Raw genomic sequence first — 24,300 nt, 5'->3', positions numbered from 1 at the left:
TCTAAAATAATTAGGCTATATTGAATTTTATTTTTAATAATTTTATTCCTAAATTAAAAACAATTGTTTTTTTTTTTAAAGTTATGCAAACAAATTAAGAAGGATATTAAATACATTTTTGCATCTGTGTAATGACAAAATAATTTATTTTAGAAGGGCAATATTCATTATATTATTAAAAAATAAATAAATAAATAAATAAATAAATAAATACTTAACTTTAGTACTTTGAGTAATTACATTTTTAAAAATAAAATAATTTATTAATATTTCTATGGATGGATAAACGGATTGATTATTTAAATAGATAATCAAAGATGAATGAATGAATGAATGAATGAATGAATGAACTTACGAACTTACACGACACAAACATTAAAATCAATGCACATCTATTTAAAAAAAATCTGTGGGGCTTGTTCAATACATAGACTGTAAAAAAAATTCAATGTTCAATACTACACAGGGTCAGTGACATGACGCACGCGACGTCGACGCTAGGACTTTCCGCTCTCTTGCGTCCGTGCGCTCGTGAAGCCGCAGTGCTGCTCAAAGGCTACCGGAGACGCTTCGCTGAAAAATGCTCCCGTTATCCATCAAAGATGACGAGTACAAGCCTGCCAAATTCAACCTGTTCGTCAAGCTATCGGGCTGGTTCAGGTAACGACGCTTAAATTGATAACAATTCATTGAGTTTCACTCACAGATGTCGGTTTTGTGTGGCTAAGGTAGTTAGCATGCTAGTTGGCTCGCGGGACTTTATCAAAAATTGAAAGTGTGTCTTCAAAACATTATTTAGATTAAGTCCTTCAAAAAGAGACAATAATTATATTCTGAAAAGTTAATTTAACTGTTATGACAAAGAAGCAGACAGCTTCAGGTTATCGTTCAGCCAGGCAGATGTTAGCAAGGCGAAGTAAACATTTGACAAAATGTATAATGTCTTTCACTTTATTAAATTTGTTAAAATATATTCCACAACAGAATACGTCTTTAGAGAGTGTATTTGGACCCCATGTCATTTACCCAGAACATTTCATTTAAATAAACAAGTATAAGTATTTGCTTAGCTGTGGGCTTCTACAGCCAGTCTGTCTGGTCAGGCCACTTTTAAAATGAATCATTCTGAAACCTCTCTCTATTTTTGTCTTTGTGTTCTTCTCCAGATCAATTCTTGCCGATAAAACTTCTCGCAATCTGTTTTTCTTCCTGTGTTTGAACCTGTCATTCGCGTTCGTGGAGCTGATGTACGGCATATGGAGTAACAGGTAACAGTAGGGGGCCAAACACAAGAATATGCCACGTAGATCTAATGTGGGTTGTGCTCGTGTGCTTTTGTTTTGGGCGCTTACTTCCGTTAGGGACTGTTTTGATTGAATGACCTGTTATCATAGTCATCTCTGAAGTGAGATTGATGGCTGATCAAAGTTCATAAAATACAGGATGTGGTTTCAAAACCTATTGAGGTTGCCTATTTAATCAGCTTATGTGAGCAAATAGGCATTTTTTTTAATGTTTAACAATACCTGTAATGTCCAAAAATGCTTTTTTGAGAAAAAATTTGAGAAACAGCTGTATTATTCCAAATATAGCAAATATGGGGAAAGTGGCATTAACCTTTTTGTATGCCATTTGTATATTAATAACAGTATTTTTTTGTATGCCATTTGTATATTAATAACAGTATTTTTTTCCCATGTCCACTTTCATTGAGTTTGTAACATTGTTGGTTTAGACTTTTTAGACTATTAATTTTTCTGATGTTTATTATTAGGTTGTGCACATTGACAGCAATTTGCAATGACAAAGTTAGCAGAAGTTTTTTATTTTCAGTTGACGTAAATAATTGTTTTATGTTTTATTGTTATAATTTATGTAATATTTTATTTTATACACTGATAATATTATGCAAAGTACACAATCCCACGAATGGGAGTGCAGACATTCAAGCTTTATTTATTATTATTATGATTACTTGATGAATACTAACAGCAAAAATGATAATAATTATAATATAATAATACATAAATATTGTAATAATAACAACAATAATTGTTATTATCATTATTGTATGAATAACAATAACAACAATACTATAATAATAATAATCATAATAATAATTTATTTTTTATACACTGATAATGTTATGCAAATGACATAATCCCACAAAATGGAATGCAGTTATTATTATTATTATTATTATTATTATTACTATTATTTTTTATCAATAACAATAATTATAACAATTATTTTTATTTATTATTGTTGTTTATAATAATATTTTTTTAATACACTGGTAATATTGTGCAAATGAATGACACATTCCTACAAATGTAAGTGTATAAGTATAAATGTAAGTGTATGATAGTGAATATGTATTATTTATTATTATGTCAATAATAATAGTGATATTTTTTTAAATTAATTTTATGTAATATTATTTTTTATAATTGATTTAATACACTACCTGTCTTTTGATAATAATATGCATTTTATACAATCTCACGAATGTGAGTGCTGACAGTGAAGCTTGAATTCTTATAATAATTATATTAATAATGATGATAATTATTTTTATTTTATATTGCTCATGTTTTTATTCTCCTAATTACATTAATAATGATATTGAATTATGAGAACCTGAATTATTATTATTATTAGCTGTTTAATTGTATGTGTACATTTAAAAACAAATATAAACATTAATAAATGAGTATAAATGAGTTATAATATTCTTTTTTTATTTCTTTTATTATTCATTGAAATTATTGGTAACACTTTACAATAAGGTTTATTTGTTAACATTACTTAAAGGTGCTAAAGAGGATGTTTTGTTTTATACATTTTTGCAATATTACTTGAAACCGTCTTTACTAACTGATAAAAGACTATTTATTAGGTGCACTGAAAGTAATAATATTAATATACATCATCTGTGCATGAGGTAGGGCCTTAAAAACATCAGCCAATTGTTTACGCGATCATCGCGTAAACGATTGGCCCTCTGGCTTGTCAATCACTGCCATTACGTTCCTTGTGAGAGACGCGTGGCTGCGCGCTCCAGTAACTTTCCACACTCCACAGGCGCCGCATGCAATGTTTTTGTCAGGAGACAGGAGTAACAACTGCAGATTATGAGTCACCTGCGGTGAGTCCGACACAATGAATCCACAGCTTTAAGTTGCGCACACACTTAACGATTGTACGGCCGATTATGAATGTAAATTGATACTTATGACTGATCGTGCTCAAACACGTCCAGTCAGAGCCAGTTGCGTTCAGTCTGCGATTACAGTCGGTGTTCAAATTCCATGTGAAAGTATATAAATCTGCTCCAGGAGCAGGAAACAATCGCTGTATGTTGAGCATAGTCAAAATGTTTTAGCTAGTCGTTAAATGTGTGCCCGGCTTAATAACACAGCGAATGCCGGTGGTAAACACTCGTGTTCCGATACTCGTGCACGAGTTTTGGGAGGCGTTCCCTCTAAATGAGCTGTGAAGGAGGGGGGTTGTTCTTACCCATGCGCTCATTTCAAAAACTCAGTCGACAAAAATAAACCTCTTTAGCACCTTTAATGTGTTAACTAACATGAACTAACCACGAGCAATACATTTGTTTCTGTATTTATTAATCTTTGTTAATGTTAGTTAATAAAAATACAGCTGTTCATAGTTTGTTCATGTTAGTTCACAGTGCATTAACTAATGTTAACAAATACAACTCTTGATTTTAATAATGTATTAATAATTGTTGAAATTAACATTAACAAAGATTAATAAATGCTGTAGTTCATTATTAGATCATGTTAATGTTAACTAATGAACCTTATGGTAAAGCGTTACCTGCTTATTTATTTATCTTGCGTAGTTTGACCCACTTGCAACCAACAATACTTGACACCCAAATCTCTGTCAATATGAACATATCTTTGTCTTTAAATGAAAGAGTGAATAATGTCTAACAAAAGGCCCTACGTGGCTCTGACCTCAATATGGTGTGGGATTCAGTTCTCAGGTTTCATAATAATTGAACACTTCCCTTTCTGTGTTGGTTTGATTCTCAGTTTAGGTTTGATATCCGATTCCTTTCACATGTTCTTCGACTGCACGGCTCTCCTGGCAGGCCTTGCAGCATCAGTCATCTCACGGTGGAGGTCCAATGACTCCTTCTCATATGGGTGAGAAAACACTTCACGGCTTAAAACAACATTTGTGCTAGAGTACCAATGACACAAGTTTCCTAAGAAGGATATATTCACTTCTGCCTGGGTAGTGCTGACAGGAAACGGCCTGTCTTTGGTAGCATGATTGCATCACTGCATTCTTATGCAAGTCCATTCGATTATTCTGTAGGTATGTCAGAGCAGAAGTTCTCGCGGGCTTCGTGAACGGCCTTTTCCTCATCTTTACCGCTTTCTTTATCTTCTCAGAAGGAGTGGAGGTATGTACTATTATAAGATTACAGTTGATTCACTTGACAAGTGACATACTGATCCACTAATATCTCTTTATGAATGATGCCATCTTGTCTTATCACCAGAGGGCGCTAGAACCCCCTGATGTGCACCATGAACGCTTGCTCCCGGTGTCTATAGCAGGGCTGCTGGTGAATCTTGTAGGAATATTCGTTTTTCAACATGGAGGACATGGACATTCACATGATGGTGAAGGTATCTTATACAGAATAAGCATGCAGTCTCGTTTTTCATGCCACTAATCCTCATCCACAACCCTCCAGTCACTAGATAAAGCTTAGTTAAATAGAAGTATTTCTAAGATTTTTTTGCTTGTGTAATACCCGATTGCTTAGTAAAAATGTAACTATTAGTTTATGTATATATTCATTTAACCCCTTAAGCCCGAAGTGTCCCGCTGGCTAAGGCGGGACACTTACTAAGCAACCACTGACAGGAATAACACAAATTAGGTATCGTTTTAAAGATTAGATACTCAGCTTTTTAATGCATCTAACCATTTTGTTCAACTATTAACGTTTAATGAGTCCTCACTCTAAAACGGAGTGTACCGCCCGTGGGTGCCACCTAGCTACAAAAGAATTAATAATCATATTTTTCAAAACTCCTGCCATGATCATCACAAAATAGGTGTCATTTGAAAGCTTAGAGTCTGAACTTTACAATGAATGTAGACACTTTGATTTAACTTATTTGCTCAATCATTTATGAAATATTTTTTGTACTATGTACTCCAATGTGTCAAAAGCATCATACAGCTCAGATAATCATGTGTTATATGTCATTTGAAAGGTCTCACGGAGTAGAATACAACAAGAATAATTGTTTGGGGCTTTGACTAAACTTGATCACGTTTTTGTACGTGAAGCCCCGCAAGACCCATATGTAAATAATAAACCGATGCAGCATTCATGTCACATAACTTCATGAAACATGCCGATTGTGGAAAATTGGACATCATTATTTACAGCAGATTCTCCTGATTAAAATGAGTCCAACATAAATATTATCCAATAAGACGTTCACAAGTTACTCCATGTGAAAGAACGATTTTAAAAACGCCTCTTAGGGGGCAACAAGGGCTCAACAAAAAAGGCTACCTTGATTCCAGATGCTGTAACTTTTGATTTCTTTATGCAATCACCATACAATTTGAGCCAGATACAGCTCACATATAGAGGAACATCACCAAAAAAGAATGATCCCCCTACCGTATTTCCTTCCTGAGTTACTGCATGTCAAATAAGAAAGTTGTAAATTTTCCCTTGAAAACACCTTTTTTGTTGTTGCTGTTTATTAGCAATTTCTCAGCATGAGAATGTCCAAATTTAATTGTAAAAACCTTCCTATCAAATGATATCAACCTTTTGACTCTCCTTGCTATAGTTTTGGAGTTACGAGTCTTTACTTTTTTTGTATGTCACACAGAAAAAAAAACTCTGAAAATGCCTTCTGGGCTTTAGGGGTTAAAAGTTAATTCACTATATCTATCTATATATAATATATATCTATCTATCTATATATATATATATATATATATATATATATATATATATATATATATAAAAATTAGATAAGTAATTTACTTTTAAAATGAAATTAAAGCTGCAGTCTAGGGGTGTCCTCGTCTACGGATTTACATAGTCGAATCCGATTCGAATCAGATTGCCTATATTCAACTGATAGTCGAATCATATTATGTTGGGGTTGGGTGATTTGAGCTTGAAAAACAGCAGTCCACTAGCAAGTGTGCACGGACTTTGAAAGGGCCGCGCGCTGAACTGTGCACGAGATGGAGCGGGACACGGAAAATGAAGTAGGCCTACCCGCGGGCGCGGCTTAAGACAACTTTTATTTTCTTTCACACACAGAAACGTCTTTCTAATAAACCGACCAAACTGCCTGTCAAGTGATAGACGAAACTGACAATGATTTGATCTTTTTTAAACAAATGAAAGGCAATGTGGATAAACATTCACAGCCACGATGTACAGAACACCACACAAAGATATAGAAGAAAACGAATAAAACCATTTTGGATCAATAAACCTTAAAATATATATAAAAATAACTGCAGAAAAGCCACACTGCAGATATACATTTCATATGTCGGCAAATCAAATTACATCGGCTAAACTGTCTGTGCAAGCAAGCTTTAACTCTACAGCGCAACATTGATGCACCAAAAAATGTAATTCATTTAATAAAAAAATTATAATTTTTTTTTTTTTTTTTATCAAACATTAATTTACAGAATTTAATTAGAACAGAAATATGATCGAGTCAAACTGCAAAATGCCTGAAGTGCAGGGGAACATATATTCAAAACACAAGCCACAAATAATTAAATTAGATAACCCAGAGTGATCAATAAATAAATTAAAATTAAAGAAATTATTAAAATAACAAAAGTATAGCCAGAATTGTCAACTTTGTATTTTTAACTGCAGAGACAATAAACGCTGAACTGGAGTGGCAGTCTTTTTAGCTAAACATTCAAAAATCAAATTACATCCGTCTACCCTACCTGATTAAGAGAAAAAAATCCAGTCTTTCACGTGATCTGCCGGTGTCCGCTTGAGTCTTTTCAAATAGCGCGCTATAGTCAGCTTGTTGGCCGGCAGAAGTGCGCCGCAGTGTTTGTCGTTGTTGAGTTCTAGGACATGAGCTGTTGGCACAACTTGCATAATACGTTTTTTGGATCATATTTTACCATTTCAAAGTGCATCCAATTGTACACTTTATCCAAGACATTGTTAAAGATTTAATCCCTGCCGCAAAGATGCTCCTCTGCCGGTCACAGATCATGGAAGTGAAACTTAACAGGGGTGGTTGGATTTATTCACGCACATTAAAAATATTTATTAAAAGCTTCTTTCTTTTCACATTTTTATTTATGGTATTAACATAATAGGCTGTATATTAACCTATTGGGAAAGAACCAGTATGTCTATGTAAAATCAGATATTGAGCACCCCCATATCTCGTCTCATAACACCTCTGCGAAGATTCGACTGTGAGATTGGTAGTCGAATCAGGCTCCTCCTATCGAAGATTCGAATCGTCGACTATTCAGGGTCACCCCTACTGCAGTCCATAACTTTTTTTGGTTAAAAATTATCCAAAATCAATTTTTGAGCAAGTACATAACCAGCCAGTGTTCAAAAGTATCTCCGGAGAAAATTCTTATTTTGATCATACTTCCAAGATGTAGAATCTGATTCCAAAGTACAGTATCCACACCGATGTGGTAACTGACAGCAAACATTAGATTCATCCACGTTAAGTTGTCATGCCGAGGCACAACCCACGTAAAGATGATAGTTCTGCAAATAACTGCAATTGCAGGTTTCAAACAGAGATGGATAAGTGAGATAACAGACATATATAAGTGTGTGTGCCATATACAGTACTGTGCAAAAGTCGTAGGCACGTCAGTATTTTTCTGCACACAGAGCCGCACAGACAGCATGTGAACACTGAAAGTGTCATGAAAGTTTTCAAACAACAAAATACAAATGGAACTATTCAAGTCATCAGGTTTTTTTCAGTTTTTTTTTTCAGTTTTTTCCAATATCATGCAGCCCTAATAGTGTGAGCACGAGCAATAAGTTGTGTGTGTGTGTGTGTGTGTGTGTATATATATATATATATATATATATATATATATATATATATATATATATATATGACTGAACATGATTCAATGCCCCGATATACTCACGTTGAAGTTCTTTTTCGTTCTCCGCTTAGAAGTAAAAAGCTGGAAATACCTTTGCAGTGATATACTGTTTGCGAACATCCTGGAAATGTCCACACTGCTGAGAGTGGTGTTTAGATGAATATGCTACCCAGCTCACAAGACAATAGAATTATTCCGCTCCAGCGGTATGTACAGCTGAAAGTGTGGACTTATTTTGGCTTCAGCTATAAAGAAGCCACTAAGGAAATTGACAAGTCATTTTATTTGCAAAATAGGCCATGTTAAAATCCAAATACTCGGGTAACGCATTGAATCTGAGAGCTTGCTCAACATCCCGATGCCATCCGTGCTGCTGAGAAACGTTTCAATAGAATATGTGATATGAACTGCTCGTTTTCCTCTCACTAACAAAATAAACACAAAATTGACAGCAGTGGCAGCAGAAAGAAAGCATCTGATCATAGCGATGTGGATATGGTTGCACCAGCTCTGCAGTTCAGTACTTTAAATAGCACTTTATACAATAGACTGCTTTAAAGCAAACAGCTTTACAGTATTAAAAAACAGTCATTCAGTCATGGAATGGACTATGCACTTTCTGTTGTTAAATAGTTTAGAAATTAAAACTGCTATACTGTGAACCTTTAAAACATACACATAAATAATCCTGCAGCCACTTTATATTTTCCCTTTACTTAGATTGCACAAAATAGTGATTAGTGATATAAATGCAAATGATACTGTATTTATTAAATAAAATAAAGTTGCTTGTCAGGTTTTTTGCATATGGTTGTGTGTTCTTTATGACTGTTTTTTCTAAAATTAGATCTCTTTTTAAAAAAAAAAGAAAGAAATATTGCAATATATCGCCTTTCTTACAGCATCGCAATATGTCGTATCGTGATACGTATTGTATCGCCAGATTCTTGGCAATACACAGCCCTCCTCTGAATATTGTAAGCATTCATTTCATGTGTCACAGAACAGAAGAGAGGTTCTCGGGAGCGCACATAACGTCACATCCTTTGGATTTGCCCAGCGAAACCGGGTCCTTCACATAAAAATCAGTCTACAGGCTTTCATAGACAATCTAGGATGTCGGGGAAGGTTTCATTTTTTAGGTTTTCATCACAAAATGTTCACACATTGACAGTACAAAAAGCAATTAGTACATGATTGAAATTCGTACATATAGCCCCTTTAATAATAAGATTAATTATTGATGTACTTGTTGCTTCTTCATTGATGTGTCCTCTTGTTTAAAATTTTAAGGTCATGGCCACAGTCATTCTCTATTTAATGGCAGTGTGGGACATGGACACAGTCATGAGTCCAAACACGGGCATGATCACGGACATGATCACGGGCATTCACACGGAGGACACGGCCATTCACATGACGATCCCCACTGCCACGGTAAGACCTCAAGTTACCTTGCTGATTTGTGAGTCAGTACTGTTATAATGCATCAGATGTGTTATTCGGTGTCCTCATGCTCAAAATTGCAGAAGCTGTTTTGATACATTGTAATGGTGTCTGGTATAGCATGATTCATTTCTAATCTGTCTGTGTCCTCAGATGACCACTCACACACGCCGGGAAAAGGCTCCAGCAAGCAAATATTACAAGGTATGGCTTTTTTGTACGTTTAGCCACCTCCAGATGGCGCTAGAGATCTCTTGTTTAGCGATATTCAGCATGCTTTCAGCAAGGCACCAGATATGAAAATATTTACAGTCACATCTATCAGGTCTAGACAGCTTTTTCCTCTTTTGTAGGCAGTCAGTGTTTTGAATTCTTAATAGATGAGGTTCTGTAGTCATAACAATTCAGAAAATGAATGAATTTAAACAAGGAAAAACACTTGAAATGAGTGGTCTAGATCAGATGTGACTGGATGATGGACTTTTATGTGTGACGAAGTGACACCTCTGACCATCCCAACCTCTAACCTTTGACTTGGATCTAACCGGGTTAACACTGACACCAGAGCAAATGCGGTACACTGTCGCTTTAAATCCTTTTGTCCGAGCTTGTGTGGGAAAGAGCAGAGCAGAGAAAGTAGTTTGTCCCCTTCACCCTGGCACACACAGAGAGAGAATGGATCCTTTGGGAGGCCTGCTCGAGGGAGAAAGAACGGGGCACAGAAGGGAGGACCATGTAGAGAAGGGGGAGGGGAGGGGAGGAGAGGAGGTGACAGTGCAAAAGGTTACACTGCCTCCATCCCAGCCGAGGGATCTCTTCTCCACTCCCCGTGATGAATTGCAAGTAGATTGTACCAACCTCCCATCCTGAAGCTCTTCATGTCTATTTTGGCTATGTTTGGAATAACATACTACTGTTTACTACTACTATCACTTTTTACAGCGCTCTATACATAGAATACTTAGTAGATGTACCGAATTTGCCAAAATGTGCAGTATGCAATATAATGCAATTGATCTTCCTGTTCCAGAATTGCAGCCTAAAGCTTTTTTTGTCCTACTGTTTAATCTGAATACCAATCGTACATTTTTATACAATTATCATCATTATTATTATTTTATTCAAATATTTGTATTTCATTATTATAACCATGATTTTTAAATAGTATAAATAAGAATTAATATTGTTATTAATTTTCAAAAATAATATTATTTTGCAAAAATATAATGGAATATTTTAATTCTATTAATCATAATAATACTAATAGTAGTAGTAGTAGTAGTAGTATCATTATGATGAACATATTTTTTACTATTATAATTTTACAAAAGACAAATATTTTCATTAAAACAATAATTTTAAAAATGTTTTAATAATAAGAAAAGTAATTATTTGACATTAATATTTTCACTTCATTATTATTATTATTATTAAATTAAACCGTATTATTACTATTTTGCAGAAATGGATATTGTTTTTATTAAGGAAATTAATATATTGATAATAAAATATATTATTTTTACAAATATGCATTTTCATGTTAAATCATCAATATCATTATTATTTTACAAAATGTAATGGAATGCATAATGTAATTATATTCTATAATTATTAAATGAAAATGTTTTTTTTTTTTTTTTAAATATACACATTTTCAGTATTGAATATTATAATTTCACAAAATAAATATTTGTATATGATAAATATTAAATATTTGTATATGATAAATATTAAATATTTGTCAACTGTTCCACTTACTGTTTTCTTGTCTTAATTGTAGTCAGTATATACTGCATAGTATTTGGTAAGTAGTAATCTAGCATTCTATCTAAACTCAGCCATTATGGTTGTTTATAATGACGTGATGAGCTCCAGCATTCTGGTTATTTTTCTAGTATTTGCTTTGACCACATTTGGACAAGGTCTTCACTTATTAGGGAGTTTGCTCCATTACTGTGGTCATGCTTTCTGCAAAACCGAGAGTAACCGCAAATATGTCATCTCATTCTGTGGAAAGGAAAGGACTTAGTGGACCGTCTCATAGCGTGCCACAGCATCATAACACCACAGTCCACAACTATTCTCCAGTGCCGATCAGGACAGCCAGTACAGACCTTTGAGTTCAGGAGATGTTGACTGACTCGCTTCAGCTCCTACTTCATGTTGGTTTTAACGTAGTAGTGTATGTTATGATATATTCTGGAGAATTTGTCATGGAGGACAGTCTTGCAGGTTGACCATTCATTCTAGGATGTTCTCGTATGACCTGTTTGTGGAATGACATCATCATTTTGAGGGTTACCGCTAGACATGGTGCCCAGACAGAGAGTTCTGGCCACAGTAATCATGTTTGAATATGAGTGCTAGCAAATGCTGTATCCTCATCCCAGATACAAAATTTACTCAATATTAGTGCTTTTTAAGTGAAACCAGGACCTTTCATGTAGACAAAAGCCCAAGTGCACTAGATTACTGTATACTACATAGACAGTTGCCTTCCCTACTTTTTCCTATCCTAATAAAACTCTAGGAATTAACTCATGCAAATTGCATTTTTTAAACTCAACTCGCAATTGATTCCAGTAGACTTTAATGTTAGCATGTTGCAATGCTAAAAGCACACAAATATTTTGTAAACTTCAAATTTTTTGTAGATTATTTATTTTGAATATAAATTTGTATACATATTAATGATTTATATATAATATTAAGTATATTAATTTTGAGATATAGTAAAATATATTTTATATTTTTGTATATATTTTATATATTTCTACTACTGTTCAAAAGTTTGAATTTAATATATATTTTTGAAAGAAATTAAAAAGAAACTTTTAGGATGTTAGGACATTTATAATATTACAAAATATTTCTGTTTCAAATAAATACTGTTCTTTTGAATCCTGAAAAAGTCACCTTTTTTTACATTGATAATAATAAGAAATGTTTAAAAATAAGCATATTTTTGATTTCTGAAAGATCATGCAACACTGAAGACTGGAATAATAATGCAGAAAATTCAGCTTTGCCTCAAATGAATATATTACATTTTAAAATATTAATATTGAGATAGAAAACAGTTTTTAAATTGTAATATTTCACAATATTACTTTTTTTTTTTTTTTTTTTTTTTTTTTTTTACTGTATTTTTAATCAAATAAATGCAGACTTGGTGATCATAAGAGACTTCTTTGAAAAAACATTACGATCCCCACATTTTTGAATGGTAATGTGTATTTATTTGTATAATACAATGTAAATGTATATTTACATTTATTCATTTAGCAGACGCTTTTATCCAACGCGACTCGCAAAATTCTTATTTTCTTCATTGTAGGAGTTTTTCTTCACATTGTTGCGGACACATTGGGCAGTGTCGGAGTCATCATTTCAGCCATCCTAATGCAGAAATACGACCTGATGATCGCCGACCCTGTCTGTTCCATGCTCATCGCACTTCTTATAGGAGTGAGGTGAGTACACACACCTCGGCCCATGCTATTATGAGCACTGACCTCTCTCGACTCCCACTCAAGACATCCTCCACCCTCAACCCCACCCAGAAACCCTCAACAGCACCTAACACAGATCGTACAAAAGCCACTTCACAGTGCCCTTCACCAAGAGCCCTGCGGAGCTGTTGGCACTCCAGCCGGGTGAATTACAGGATACACGCTCGGAGGGTGGAGCCCAGAGCACTTTCTCAACATGTGGCAAAGCCAGAAAACCCAGGACTGGAGTCTCTCATGTGGCATTTTTCAAACAACTCCAGTCGAGAAGGAAAAATGCATGCTTGTCTAGCATTTTTGTGCTTTTGTTCACTTTTTAAATGTACCAAATCTACCATTTCTACTTCATAATCTTGGAAAAACCCATCTGATAGTTTTATGGTGATGAATAGGCTTCATTTTTTTGTGTGTGTGATGTAGGTAATGTGTGTAAAGGCTGTGTAAATTTGAGCAGGAGCTGCTGTGGGTGCACCATGTTTAAATTGCATATGGCCTGTGGTTACTGTGCTTCGGTGAAATACTGCCGTTCGGATGGAGAACGCGGCCCCTTTTTGCAAAATGCACGAGTCTTTCCCGTATATTCATCTCGTCTCTCCAACCCCCCCTCTTCCTCGCTCTTGTCTGTGTTTGAGGCTTTTCTTCTCCCTCTCTGGAATGTGGTGGCGATCTGTGAATGTTACTTCAACAAAGGCATCTTTTAAGATGGATTTTTCCTTCTCTTTGTTTCTCAAAGAGGGGAGGTTTATGTCATAGAGACCCCAGCTTAGACATTTTTTCCCCTCTGTTCTTGAGTTTTCCACGCAGTTGCCAAGTGGCAAATACTGAGAATTGAGAGTAAGACTGAGGACACTTTCCCACATTGCACCTGCGTGACAACGTCTCGGTCTCGGTCTCATTCAGGTGCAATCTGGAAGCTGATCTGGTATGGCACACACACAAAGGTATCGCACAAAAATGGAAAGCCATTAATTTCCAAAGTAGATGATTTAAAAACAGTTGCAAACCAGAACAGAGGTCATCCTCCATCTCATGAAGCTTAAGACTTCTTGTTCCTGTAGGCCATTTTTAGATGTAGTCTTTTGATACTGACGAATTTCTGAAATGACTAAACCTGTACTGGTTTTCCTAGACCTCAGATAAAGCAAGATTCGTGGCTGTTTAGAACTGGATACTAGCATACACTATTGTTTAAATTGAGTTGTTGGTTTTTGTAAGGCCTAGTTTACACGTACATGGGAATTTTTTTAATATAGTTTTTCCTCTTTCATTTAAAAAAAAAAAAACTTGTCCACACAAGCAGGGTTTAAAAAAAATCTCCGTCCACATGAAAATGCAAAAACACGTTATGAAGCGCTGTCAATAGCATGCCAAACCAACAGGTGGCGATATAACCCTAATCGTAAAGCCATGTTGGCTAATCGGAAGCCTGAAAAAAGGTTATTAGCAGCGATATTTTGGCTACGTCCTCCATTGCACAGACTAAGGAGATAGCGGCGCACAATCTGACGTCAAACAAAGGAGATAACAGTGTGCACTCTGACGTTACAAGCCAAAATCTCCAGTTTCACCAGCTACACGACAACACTGCAACCAGAGTTTCTGAAAATCTTCACACTGGCAGGCGTTTTCAAAAAGGTTCAGTTTCAGTGACCTGATACTGCATTTGTGTGTGGACGAACAGCAAAACCGCGTAGAAAAAGGTGCAGTTTTGAAAATACCTGTGTTCATGTGGACAGGGCCTAAGAAGTCTCTTTTGCTCTGCTGACATTTTTGATCAATTTTATGCGTCCTTGCTGAATTATTTATTTAAAAAAAAAGTGTACTGCATACTGTCTGCTACTCTTTAAAAATATTATGTGGAACAGTATGTCAAATTGCTTCATTATGGAATGATAAACATTCCAAATAATATTCTAAATCACATGAAACAAATTAAAACTTTTTTTATTTTATTTAATTTGATGTAAAATTGGTCAAAGAAAAAGTTAAATTGAGGGTGTATTAATTTCTGATTGGAAGGCCATGTCAAACACATTGCATTGTTGGGATACTGTAGTGTGTTTTTGTCCATATAATTAAAGTCATTGGGGACCAAAACTATTTTGGACCCAAATGAGTTTTTTTCAAAGTATTTTATTTTTTTGTTTCACTTAAAGGTCGAGTGCCATGAAGTGCATTGTGGGATAAAGCAGTCATTTTGCCAAATGTAGGTCAAGGGAACTTGCAAACATGCAAAATTTGCATACTAAGTACAGCATACATACTATATACTGCAGAAATGGTAGTATTATGCTATTCTGAAAACAGTCCAGGAAAAGTGATGCATTATCCAGAACTAGGCTTAAAGGGTTAGTTCACCCAAAAATTAAAATTCTGTTATTTATTACTCACCCTCATGCCGTTCCACACCCGTAAAACCTTCGGAACACAAATTAAGATATTTTAGTTGAAATCCGATAGCTCCGTGAGGCCTCCACAGGGAGCAATGACATTTCCTCTCTCAAGATCCATAAAGGTACTAAAAACACATTTAAATCGGTTCATGTGAGTACAGTGGTTCAATATTAATATTATAAAGCGACGAGAATATTTTTGGTGCGCCAAAAAGAAACAAAATAACGACTTATTTAGTGATGGCTGATTTCAAAACACTGCTTCATGAAGCATCGGAGCACAAATGAATCAGTGTATCGAATCATGATTCAGATCGCGTGTCCAACTGCCAACGGCTGAAATCACGTGACTTTGGCGCTCCGAACAGCAGATTCGATACACTGATTCATTTGTGCTCCGAAGCTTCCTGAAGCAGTGTTTTGAAATCGGTCATCACTAAATAAGTCATTATTTTGGTTTTTTTTTGGTGCTCCAAAAATATTCTCGTCGCTTTATTATATTAATATTGAACCACCGTACTCGCATGAACCGATTTAAATATGTTTTTAGTACCTTTATGGATCTTGAGAGAGGAAATGTCATTGCTCCCTATGGAGGCCTCACAGAGCCATCGGATTTCAACTAAAATATCTTAATTTGTGTTCCGAAGATTAACGAAGGTCTTACGGGTGTGGAACGGCATGAGGGTGAGTAATAAATGACAGAATTTTCATTTTTGGGTGAACTAACCCTTTAATATGTTTGGGGAAACATGCCTGTTATGTATAGATTTATTAAACAAAGCCTGAGTTCATCTGCAACTCTAGACTCTCTTATGTGTTTGAACTTCATGTCTGTGTATGTCTGGCACAGCAGAATCATTTATTGTTCGAGTCTTGAAAGAGATGGACCATAATTGGCCACGTGGAATGTCTGTGGTTCTTCGTTTGATCGATAAGATGGACTCTGCTTTGTTTGGACAGCGTTTTTCCCATGCACCCCACATTGTGAGATTGATATTCTCAGTAGAGTGCCTTATTTTGATCCAGCCATCTTACGCACATTCAGATGTTTGACCTTTCACTAGGGTGCTGGACTTCTCCTTAATCAGCCGCACCTGAGGCGTGACCCATGCGCACAGGACTCTCTACAACAGACCCCCTGCTGTACATGAACCGGGGCGTGTTTAGCTAAGGCCGCTCTGGGTGCGGTAGCCTTGCTCTAGGGGGATATGTTGGTACGGTTGCAGCGGCTGGAGCTGTCTTGGTACCCTGTGATTAGTTGGAGGGAGTGGAGGAGCCCTGCTGCTGTGACCTACAGCAGTCCCCCACCACCAAAGTCTTCCAAAGACCGCTAATCGCTTTGGGTCGCAGCCTAAAACCCGAGGAATGGGCGCGTAAAGAACGTTAACGGTAATTAACATTTGTTCTTGGTGTACTAAGCTGGGCCTTTGAGGATGGATTCATTTGTCAGGCCTCAGTGCAAATGTGTTCACGGCTCTCCAAAGCTGCTGTCGTTGCATGTTACTGTGTTATTCTTTGATGTACTGTATTTCTTAACATGATGTGCTTTAGCACTGTGCTGGCTAATTAACACTGTACTTTTTTCAGAATTTTAATTCATGGTGTTTAATTAAATGCCATGTGACAGATTTACTTAAATTGTCTTCTATATTCAGATTGGATCCCTTTTTACAATCAGCTATATGGCAAGAAATTATGTTTCAGTATTAGTAATCATTTGTAGTAAAGTGTTGGTGGAGCTGGTCAGAAGATGTTCAAATGTCTGTTGACACTCGTACAAAAAAATGTGCCCTTGAATCCAAGCATATGTTTTTATGTTCAAGGCCTAATAGCTATACAGTCCTGTGGTTTTGACCATAACTTGAGTGCAGTACGTTCCTAGCAGTAAAGCATCTTAAGCTTTTTGTGGTAGAATCCCAAGAACTTCTTGCCCTAGAAATGGAAAAGTTTGTTAGGTCCTTGCCTATAAATCTCAAGTTAAATGTACCTGCTCTAATTCCCACTGTGCTGATTCAGACAGACTTCACTAAGGTCACCTCATTCCTGCGGTGGTTCTGGTGTCATAAATGTTTCTGCGCTCCAATTAGGTACTCAGGTTGTCTGGGCGTGATAACCAATCATTTCCATGCGGTTTAGAAGTGCTTGTGTTTTTACTGTGTGACTCCAAGCTGGTTTCCTGGTTTCCAAAAAAGTCCATAGGTGATTACATTCGTCCTTGCAGAAATATTTTATTCTGATTGTCACCCTGTCCTATGTGCTGACATTTCATCTATGTCACTGGCCAGTTTAACCTTGATGCTCGCACGTAATTGTATTTTGGCTGGCCGAGTCACAGGTTAGCGATCAAGCGCCAGTGAGCGGTGAGTAAGAGTGCCTCTGTTTCAATGAACAGGAAGGTGTGGAACAATAGTATGATGTCAGAGGTCTGAGGTACCCTCATCCAGTACTTTCCTGTTTTCATTAAATTTTTTTTTTAAGAGGGACAAACATACCAGTCACTGAGAGGAATGCACAGTGGCCAGTTTTATGATGACGTCACAGTACATGTCGATGCAAACATATGCTTATATGTTGGAGTGGAATAGGTAACTGACAATTGAAAAACCTTCAGAAAGTCGGCATGTTCTGCGAGGTGACATGCTATACTCCATATAACACTATTTTAAAAGGTATTTCATTCTTAATTCTTTTTTTAAATTTATAAATGCAGCTTTTATAACCTAATGGACTACATTGAATATTAGTATATAATGTTCAGTATATAATATATATATAAAAAAAAAAATTTAAATTAGGGCTGCACGATATATCGCATGAGATTGTCACGCGCATTTCGTCAGTAAAGCCGGTTCCCTGATTACCGCTAAATCGCCATCACCTGCTTGAAAAGCCACGCAATATCGCGTTCATTATCGACGGCGATTCATCTGTGATATGAACGCGATATTGCGTGGCTTGTCAGTGATCTACGGCTCTGTCTATTAAATGCCGCTCCATTTGAAAGCAGGTGATGGCGATTTAGCGGCAATCAGGGAACCGGCTTTACTGACGAAATGCGCGTGACTATCTCATGCGATATATCGTTCAGCCCTAAATTAAATATAGTATTCTCACTTAAGTTTTAAACCGACCCGGCCTTTTCTGCATATTCAAAGCGGTCTAATCCATCAGTCTGCCAGTAGACTTAATTCATTTACTTTCCAGGTGTACTGTAGCTGATAGATTCAAAGAGGGATGAGACAGACCACTCAGGTTCCGGTTTCATGTTCCTATATATGACTTTGGTATAGATTACAAGCAGTGGCGGCTGGTGCAAAAAATATTTGGGGGGGCACAAAAAAAAAAAAAAAAAAAACAATTTAGAAATGCAGGAATGAATAGGCTAATTGTTAAATAACCATTTAACAAGTGATATAATAATGTATCTATCTAAAACATGGAAAATTCAGTATTTAAAGCATGCCATAGGGCTGAGATCTAAATAAATAAATAAATCTGTATTTAATTAAAAAAAAACAATTTTATTTAAGATCCTGCCCAATATTGTCCTAGAAACAATGTTCATATTGAAGGCTATAAAAACAAACATGAATGTAATTGTGTAGTATATGCTATAAATTAGTGCAAAAAAAGGGGTCAAATCACATTAGGCCTAGGCTACATTCTAAAATTGTACCTTTACAATCTAAAAACAAAATGTTTTTTGAAGCAGAAATTAAATACAATAAACTAAAAATGAAAATAAATAAAAACAAAAGAACAGACTAATAATTATTATTATTTTGATTACCCTACAATAGTCACTTTACACAGTTACTGCTATCGTACAAATACACTTAGTTGTAGGTTCGAAATTCTACATAATTATGTTCGTCAACAAATATTTTGAGCAAAATGTATTTTACTCAGATTGAACTCCGTCTGTTCGGCGCGCGGCGGCGCTCGTTCACGGAAGTTTGTGCTTGCTGAAGGCTCGTCCACGCCTGACTGCAAAATGGAAATATTTTCTCGACTTTCAAACTTTTATAGATGGAGAATATGTCTGTGAAAGTCATGAGTCCGCCATTGTCACATAACATTAATTAAAAATCGCGCCACTACTGGCCAAGCCCTCATTTGAGCAGTATGGGGGCGACAAAAAAATCGCCCATTGCGGATAAGAATTGAGGACGCTGATTGGCTAAATTTTATGTCACATCTTGAATATATTTATATATTGAATAGGCATTTGACTAAATTCTACAAAGACCCACCTCCTTTGGGCGATTTCTCGATTGCCCCTCAGCTGAAATTGAGTGGTGCACACAGAGAGGACATATGGTGATTGTGAAAAAAAAATATTTTCCACAGATGATTTTCTAATATATTACATCATACAAATATACATTTAAATAATTTATATGATTATAATTTTGCGTGTGTGGTTCAGGGAGGGCGGCGCCCTAGCGCCCTCTATTGGCCAGCCGCCACTGATTACAAGTTTGTTCTGTTGCTTGGTAAACCACAGACATTTTTAGTGAGGTATTAACAAAAATGCTTGCATGCGCTGCATTTGAACACATGCATTTAACACATTACCTAATGTTACTTTACCACAAAGAGTGCTGAGTAGTCCGTAAAGCTATAGATTGGTTTGGAGCGTAGTGCTAATATTGATATTACTCATTGGAAGTGAAAGTCTGGGGCAACTGACAGGAACACTTCAGCCGAGTCAAGGCACGACTCTCGTGAAATTGAAGCCTTATGAGTAACATGATTGCAGTAGGCATGTGACAGTATCAAATTTTCATGTTGCGATAATTTCTGAAGTTTTTATCACGGTATACGGTATTATCACAATATTGAAAAGTTGCAAAAAAAGTGTTGTCATAGTATAACAGGTTTAAGAATTTTTTTTCTTATAACAATAATTCTGAACATTTAAATACAATAATACAATACAAAAATTATAAAGTAAAATGCTTCAAAACAATTATGAAGAACAACAGGTAACACTTTATTTAACGTTAGTTAATGCATTAACTAAGATTAATAATAAGCAATAGCTACATTTGTTACAGTAGGTATTATTTTTTGGTAATGTTAGTTAAAAATACAACTGATCATTGTTAGTTGTAGCTCAGGTCCATTAAATAATAGTTACAACTTGATTTTAGTAATGTTATTAAACTTTAAGAAATCAGCTTTTTGCGAAATACAAAAAACTGAATGGCTATTTGATGCTTTTTAAATACTGTTCAGTAGCACAGCTGCTTTGTTTGTGGGGTTTCCAGGGTAACCGCTGCATTTCTGCTGTTCCATCAGCGCCCTCTGCTGTCAGAGTGAACGTGCACTTTCATTCAGCACGTCTCCTTCACTCATTCCACCATGATGTTCTTGTGCATGTTGGGCTTGATGAGTGCGTATTCTGAAAATGTATTATAAAATTATTGACATATGGCGCAAATGCGTTCACGGCGACCCAAGTTCAGTTCCCGTCTTGAGGTCCTTTGCCGATCCTGCCCCCCTCTCTCTGCCTAATGCTTTCCTGTCTGCTCTCTACTGTCCTCTCCAAAAAAAAGGCACAAAAAGCCAAAACTTAAAAAAAAAAAAGAAAATTTATTATAAAAATTGGAATAATTCGTAATAAATAATTATTCACGGTATTTTGAAGTGCCCACAATAACAATATTGTGCATATTCATTATCGTGATATATTGTATTACCAAATATCAGCACATGTCTAGATTGCAGTTTTTAATAATTTATCAAAAAAATGTAGGGGGCAAAATATTTTGAAGGCTGAAATTGTTTTTTTCTTTTTAGCAAGGTCAAATGTTGTGAAATGCGTCTTTGTTGATGCCACATTCGCTTTTCAGCTTTGTGAAGTTCTTTATGAGACAACGATCAGCTTCTCCACTTTGGCGTGTCCCAAACTGAGGCTGGGGTTTCAGGGAGGAGTTCAGGAGAACGTGGGGGTGATAGAGTAGATTAGGGACCGGTAAAGGAGTCCAAACCAAGGAACCCTCTAATGGTTCCCAGATGGAGCAGTGGTCAGGCCTCGAAGGTTTGAAAGAGGACTGATGACTTTGTAAGATGCTGGCCTAGCCAAGACCTAGCTTTGATGGGGCAGAAACGGCTGACTGGTTAGGAGAGAAATAGTCTTAGTCCTTTCCTAACCGGTCAACCGTTTCTGCCAAGTGATTCTTCTGCAGAATGAATGGGTTTGGATGTCTATCCGAGTGTGCTCAGGGTTGCTTGCCGACTCACACGCACTAAAGCTGTTGGAATGACATCAGCACAGCTCTCTGCTACTCCACCCCAACTATAAGATGGGCAAGTTTATGTTGGACCATGTTGAGCATGCTCTGAAATAATCCTAATGAAAAGAGTTCTTGTTTGTCATGATTATGACAGAATTTCCTCTCCCCAGCTTTATAGCAAGATGTGTCAAGCTGTAAAAATCACAAACCGAATCATACCCAATGACGTCTTTATGTGTGGCATCCCTTCCTGTTGCCAGAGTTTGCCTTGTACCTGGCGCCCCATTGAGTTCATGTCTGAATGGCGACTCATTTCTCACTTTCCTCTTTCCCACAGTGTGGTTCCTCTGCTCAGGGAGTCCATAGGGATCTTGATGCAACGGACGCCTCCTTCTCTGGACCATGCCCTTCCTGAATGCTACCAAAGGGTGAGTCGTTTCCATCTCCTGGATCCTGTTCTTCATATTTGGCTACTTGCTTGGTTAGACAGAGTTTCAGGATAACCTGGGATATCAACTGGAATTGTTGACCCAAAAATTAACTAGCTAACCAAGTACCCACATTTGAAGATTCAGAAACCTGACACCTTACTGAGGGTCAGATCTTTTAAACTTTATCCCGCTGCAAGATGGCGATTCCAGGTTTTTGCCAGGTTGTCCATCTAGATAACCAACAAATGTGGCCTTGACACCTTAATGACCATCAGAACCTCCTCAATTTCTCCTGTTGCAAGACTGCAACAAACTGAGGTAGCATTTGCTAACCTTTTCATGTTCTTTACAGGTCCAGCAGCTTCAGGGTGTCTATAACCTCCAAGAACCTCACTTCTGGACCCTTTGCACAGACGTCTACATCGGTACGCTCAAACTCCTTGTGGCGCCCGACGCAGATTCAAGATGGATTCTCAGCCAGACACACAACATTTTCACACAGGTGGGGACCGTTGGAAAATGCGGCTTAAACAACTTCATCTCGCTCTTTAAAGGTCATTTCAAAGTTTCCATTACATGATCTTTTCTGCCCTGTGCCCAGGTTGGCGTCAGACAACTGTATGTTCAGGTTGACGTGGCTGCGATGTAGGAGTCCGCCACGCTTCTCCTGATCTGTGGGAGTCCTGGGACCAAAGGCCTTCTGTGCTGCTGTGGGGAAGTTCTCCACCTCAACCCATCTCTCTTTGGGTTTCTGTCACTTCACCTCCATCTTGGATCAAGGTGGAGCTGGTGCAGTCCAGCAGTCTGACTCCACTCTTGCCAGAAAACAACTGACCAGCTACAACAATCTGATGTTTTGGAGGGAATCAAGAACTTGCAACATTGTTGCACCTTTCGGTCATTTGAAGTTTGTTATTTGAAGTTCCCCATTGCTTTTTATTTTTATGATTCCACCAAACTGTTTCTTTTCATAATTGTCACCCTTTTCCATTATCAGAATTGGGTTTTAATTATTGGTGGTATGAATGTGGAGTTCAGTGGACTGTTGTAAAAATCGCAGTATGTGATTCATTGACTCTTTTTGTACATCATCGCCTGCTTTGTATTTCAGTTGCACAGTTGTAAAGAGGTGCAGAATTTGTTGTCCAATGCCATTATGTAAACATAAACAGATTTGCCTGCATTTCTTAAGTGCCTTTTTAAAAACGATCATGGACAATCGCTTGGACCGTGTTTGATGGTCAACATCAATGCGATGAAAACTGGATCTTTATGACTTTGAGTTCTGTCTACAATTAAAACATTCCTTTGCATTTGGCTTTGCTGTTTAATGCATGGTGTAAAATTTGTATGAAAAAGTTTCTAAAACCTCTTATCAACAGAATGACAACACAAGCAGCTGTTTTCAAACATAAATCTGATTGATGACTTGAATGGAAATCGTAAAACAACCCCAACGATTTTTTTTTAACGCACAAGAAAGTACAAGCATCAGTAGCCAAGTCCAACATATTTGCAGTAAAATGTCAGAGGCTATTACTGTTTATTTCCTTTTAAGTAATAGGTGGAAACAGTTAATCAAGATTTCTTAGTCCTGTTTGGACACACAGACCTTTTGCAGTTTAAAATGGCTTGAGATTTCCTTCAGTCTGATTTTCTCAATATAAATACACCTTTTACCGTATGCATTTCAGCTGTAATTATAAAACTGAGATAGATATATGTATGTGTGTGTGTGTGTGTGTGTGTATATATATATATATATATATATATATATATATATATATATGAAACACACTCTGTAATGGGTTTCGAGTTACGTTTTTCAGGACAATATTGAACAATATAAACCAGTTGTTGAATCTTGTTTAACAAGCTTTTCAAATCGTACCAACATGTTCATTTTATATTTTATTATTAATATAATTTTCTATAATTCTTCTCTTAATATTAGGTAAAATATTACAAAAATATTCATGAACCACAATAGTGTTTACAGATGGGTTAAACACTGTTTTCAGCCCTTCCGCTAATTTTTACACTGAAATTTCACTTCTCCTTTGTAAGAAGAAACTGAGAAACACACAGGATATTTTTGAGAGCGTTTACACAGAACCAG

The 24,300-nt window shown here is 36.3% G+C and overlaps 1 protein-coding gene across 1 annotated transcript; it reads left to right on the top strand.

Annotated features, from left to right (window-relative positions):
* The first annotated feature begins 485 nt into the window (after positions 1 to 485).
* slc30a7 (solute carrier family 30 member 7) lies at positions 486 to 23,494 on the top strand. Its single transcript, XM_048164266.1, has 11 exons — positions 486 to 660; positions 1,167 to 1,268; positions 4,065 to 4,178; positions 4,354 to 4,441; positions 4,541 to 4,670; positions 9,451 to 9,594; positions 9,757 to 9,807; positions 12,941 to 13,076; positions 22,088 to 22,178; positions 22,534 to 22,683; positions 22,783 to 23,494. The coding sequence occupies exons 1-11, from the start codon at positions 581 to 583 to the stop codon at positions 22,828 to 22,830; spliced, it is 1,134 nt and encodes a 377-aa protein (XP_048020223.1). The 5' UTR covers positions 486 to 580; the 3' UTR covers positions 22,831 to 23,494.
* The last annotated feature ends 806 nt before the right edge of the window (positions 23,495 to 24,300 follow it).

The sequence above is a fragment of the Megalobrama amblycephala genome, linkage group LG2 (assembly GCF_018812025.1).
Source record: "Megalobrama amblycephala isolate DHTTF-2021 linkage group LG2, ASM1881202v1, whole genome shotgun sequence".
Classification (NCBI taxonomy): Eukaryota; Metazoa; Chordata; class Actinopteri; order Cypriniformes; family Xenocyprididae; genus Megalobrama; species Megalobrama amblycephala.
The sequence above is the reverse complement of the archived record's forward strand: the minus strand, read 5'-3'. Positions and strand labels throughout refer to the sequence as shown.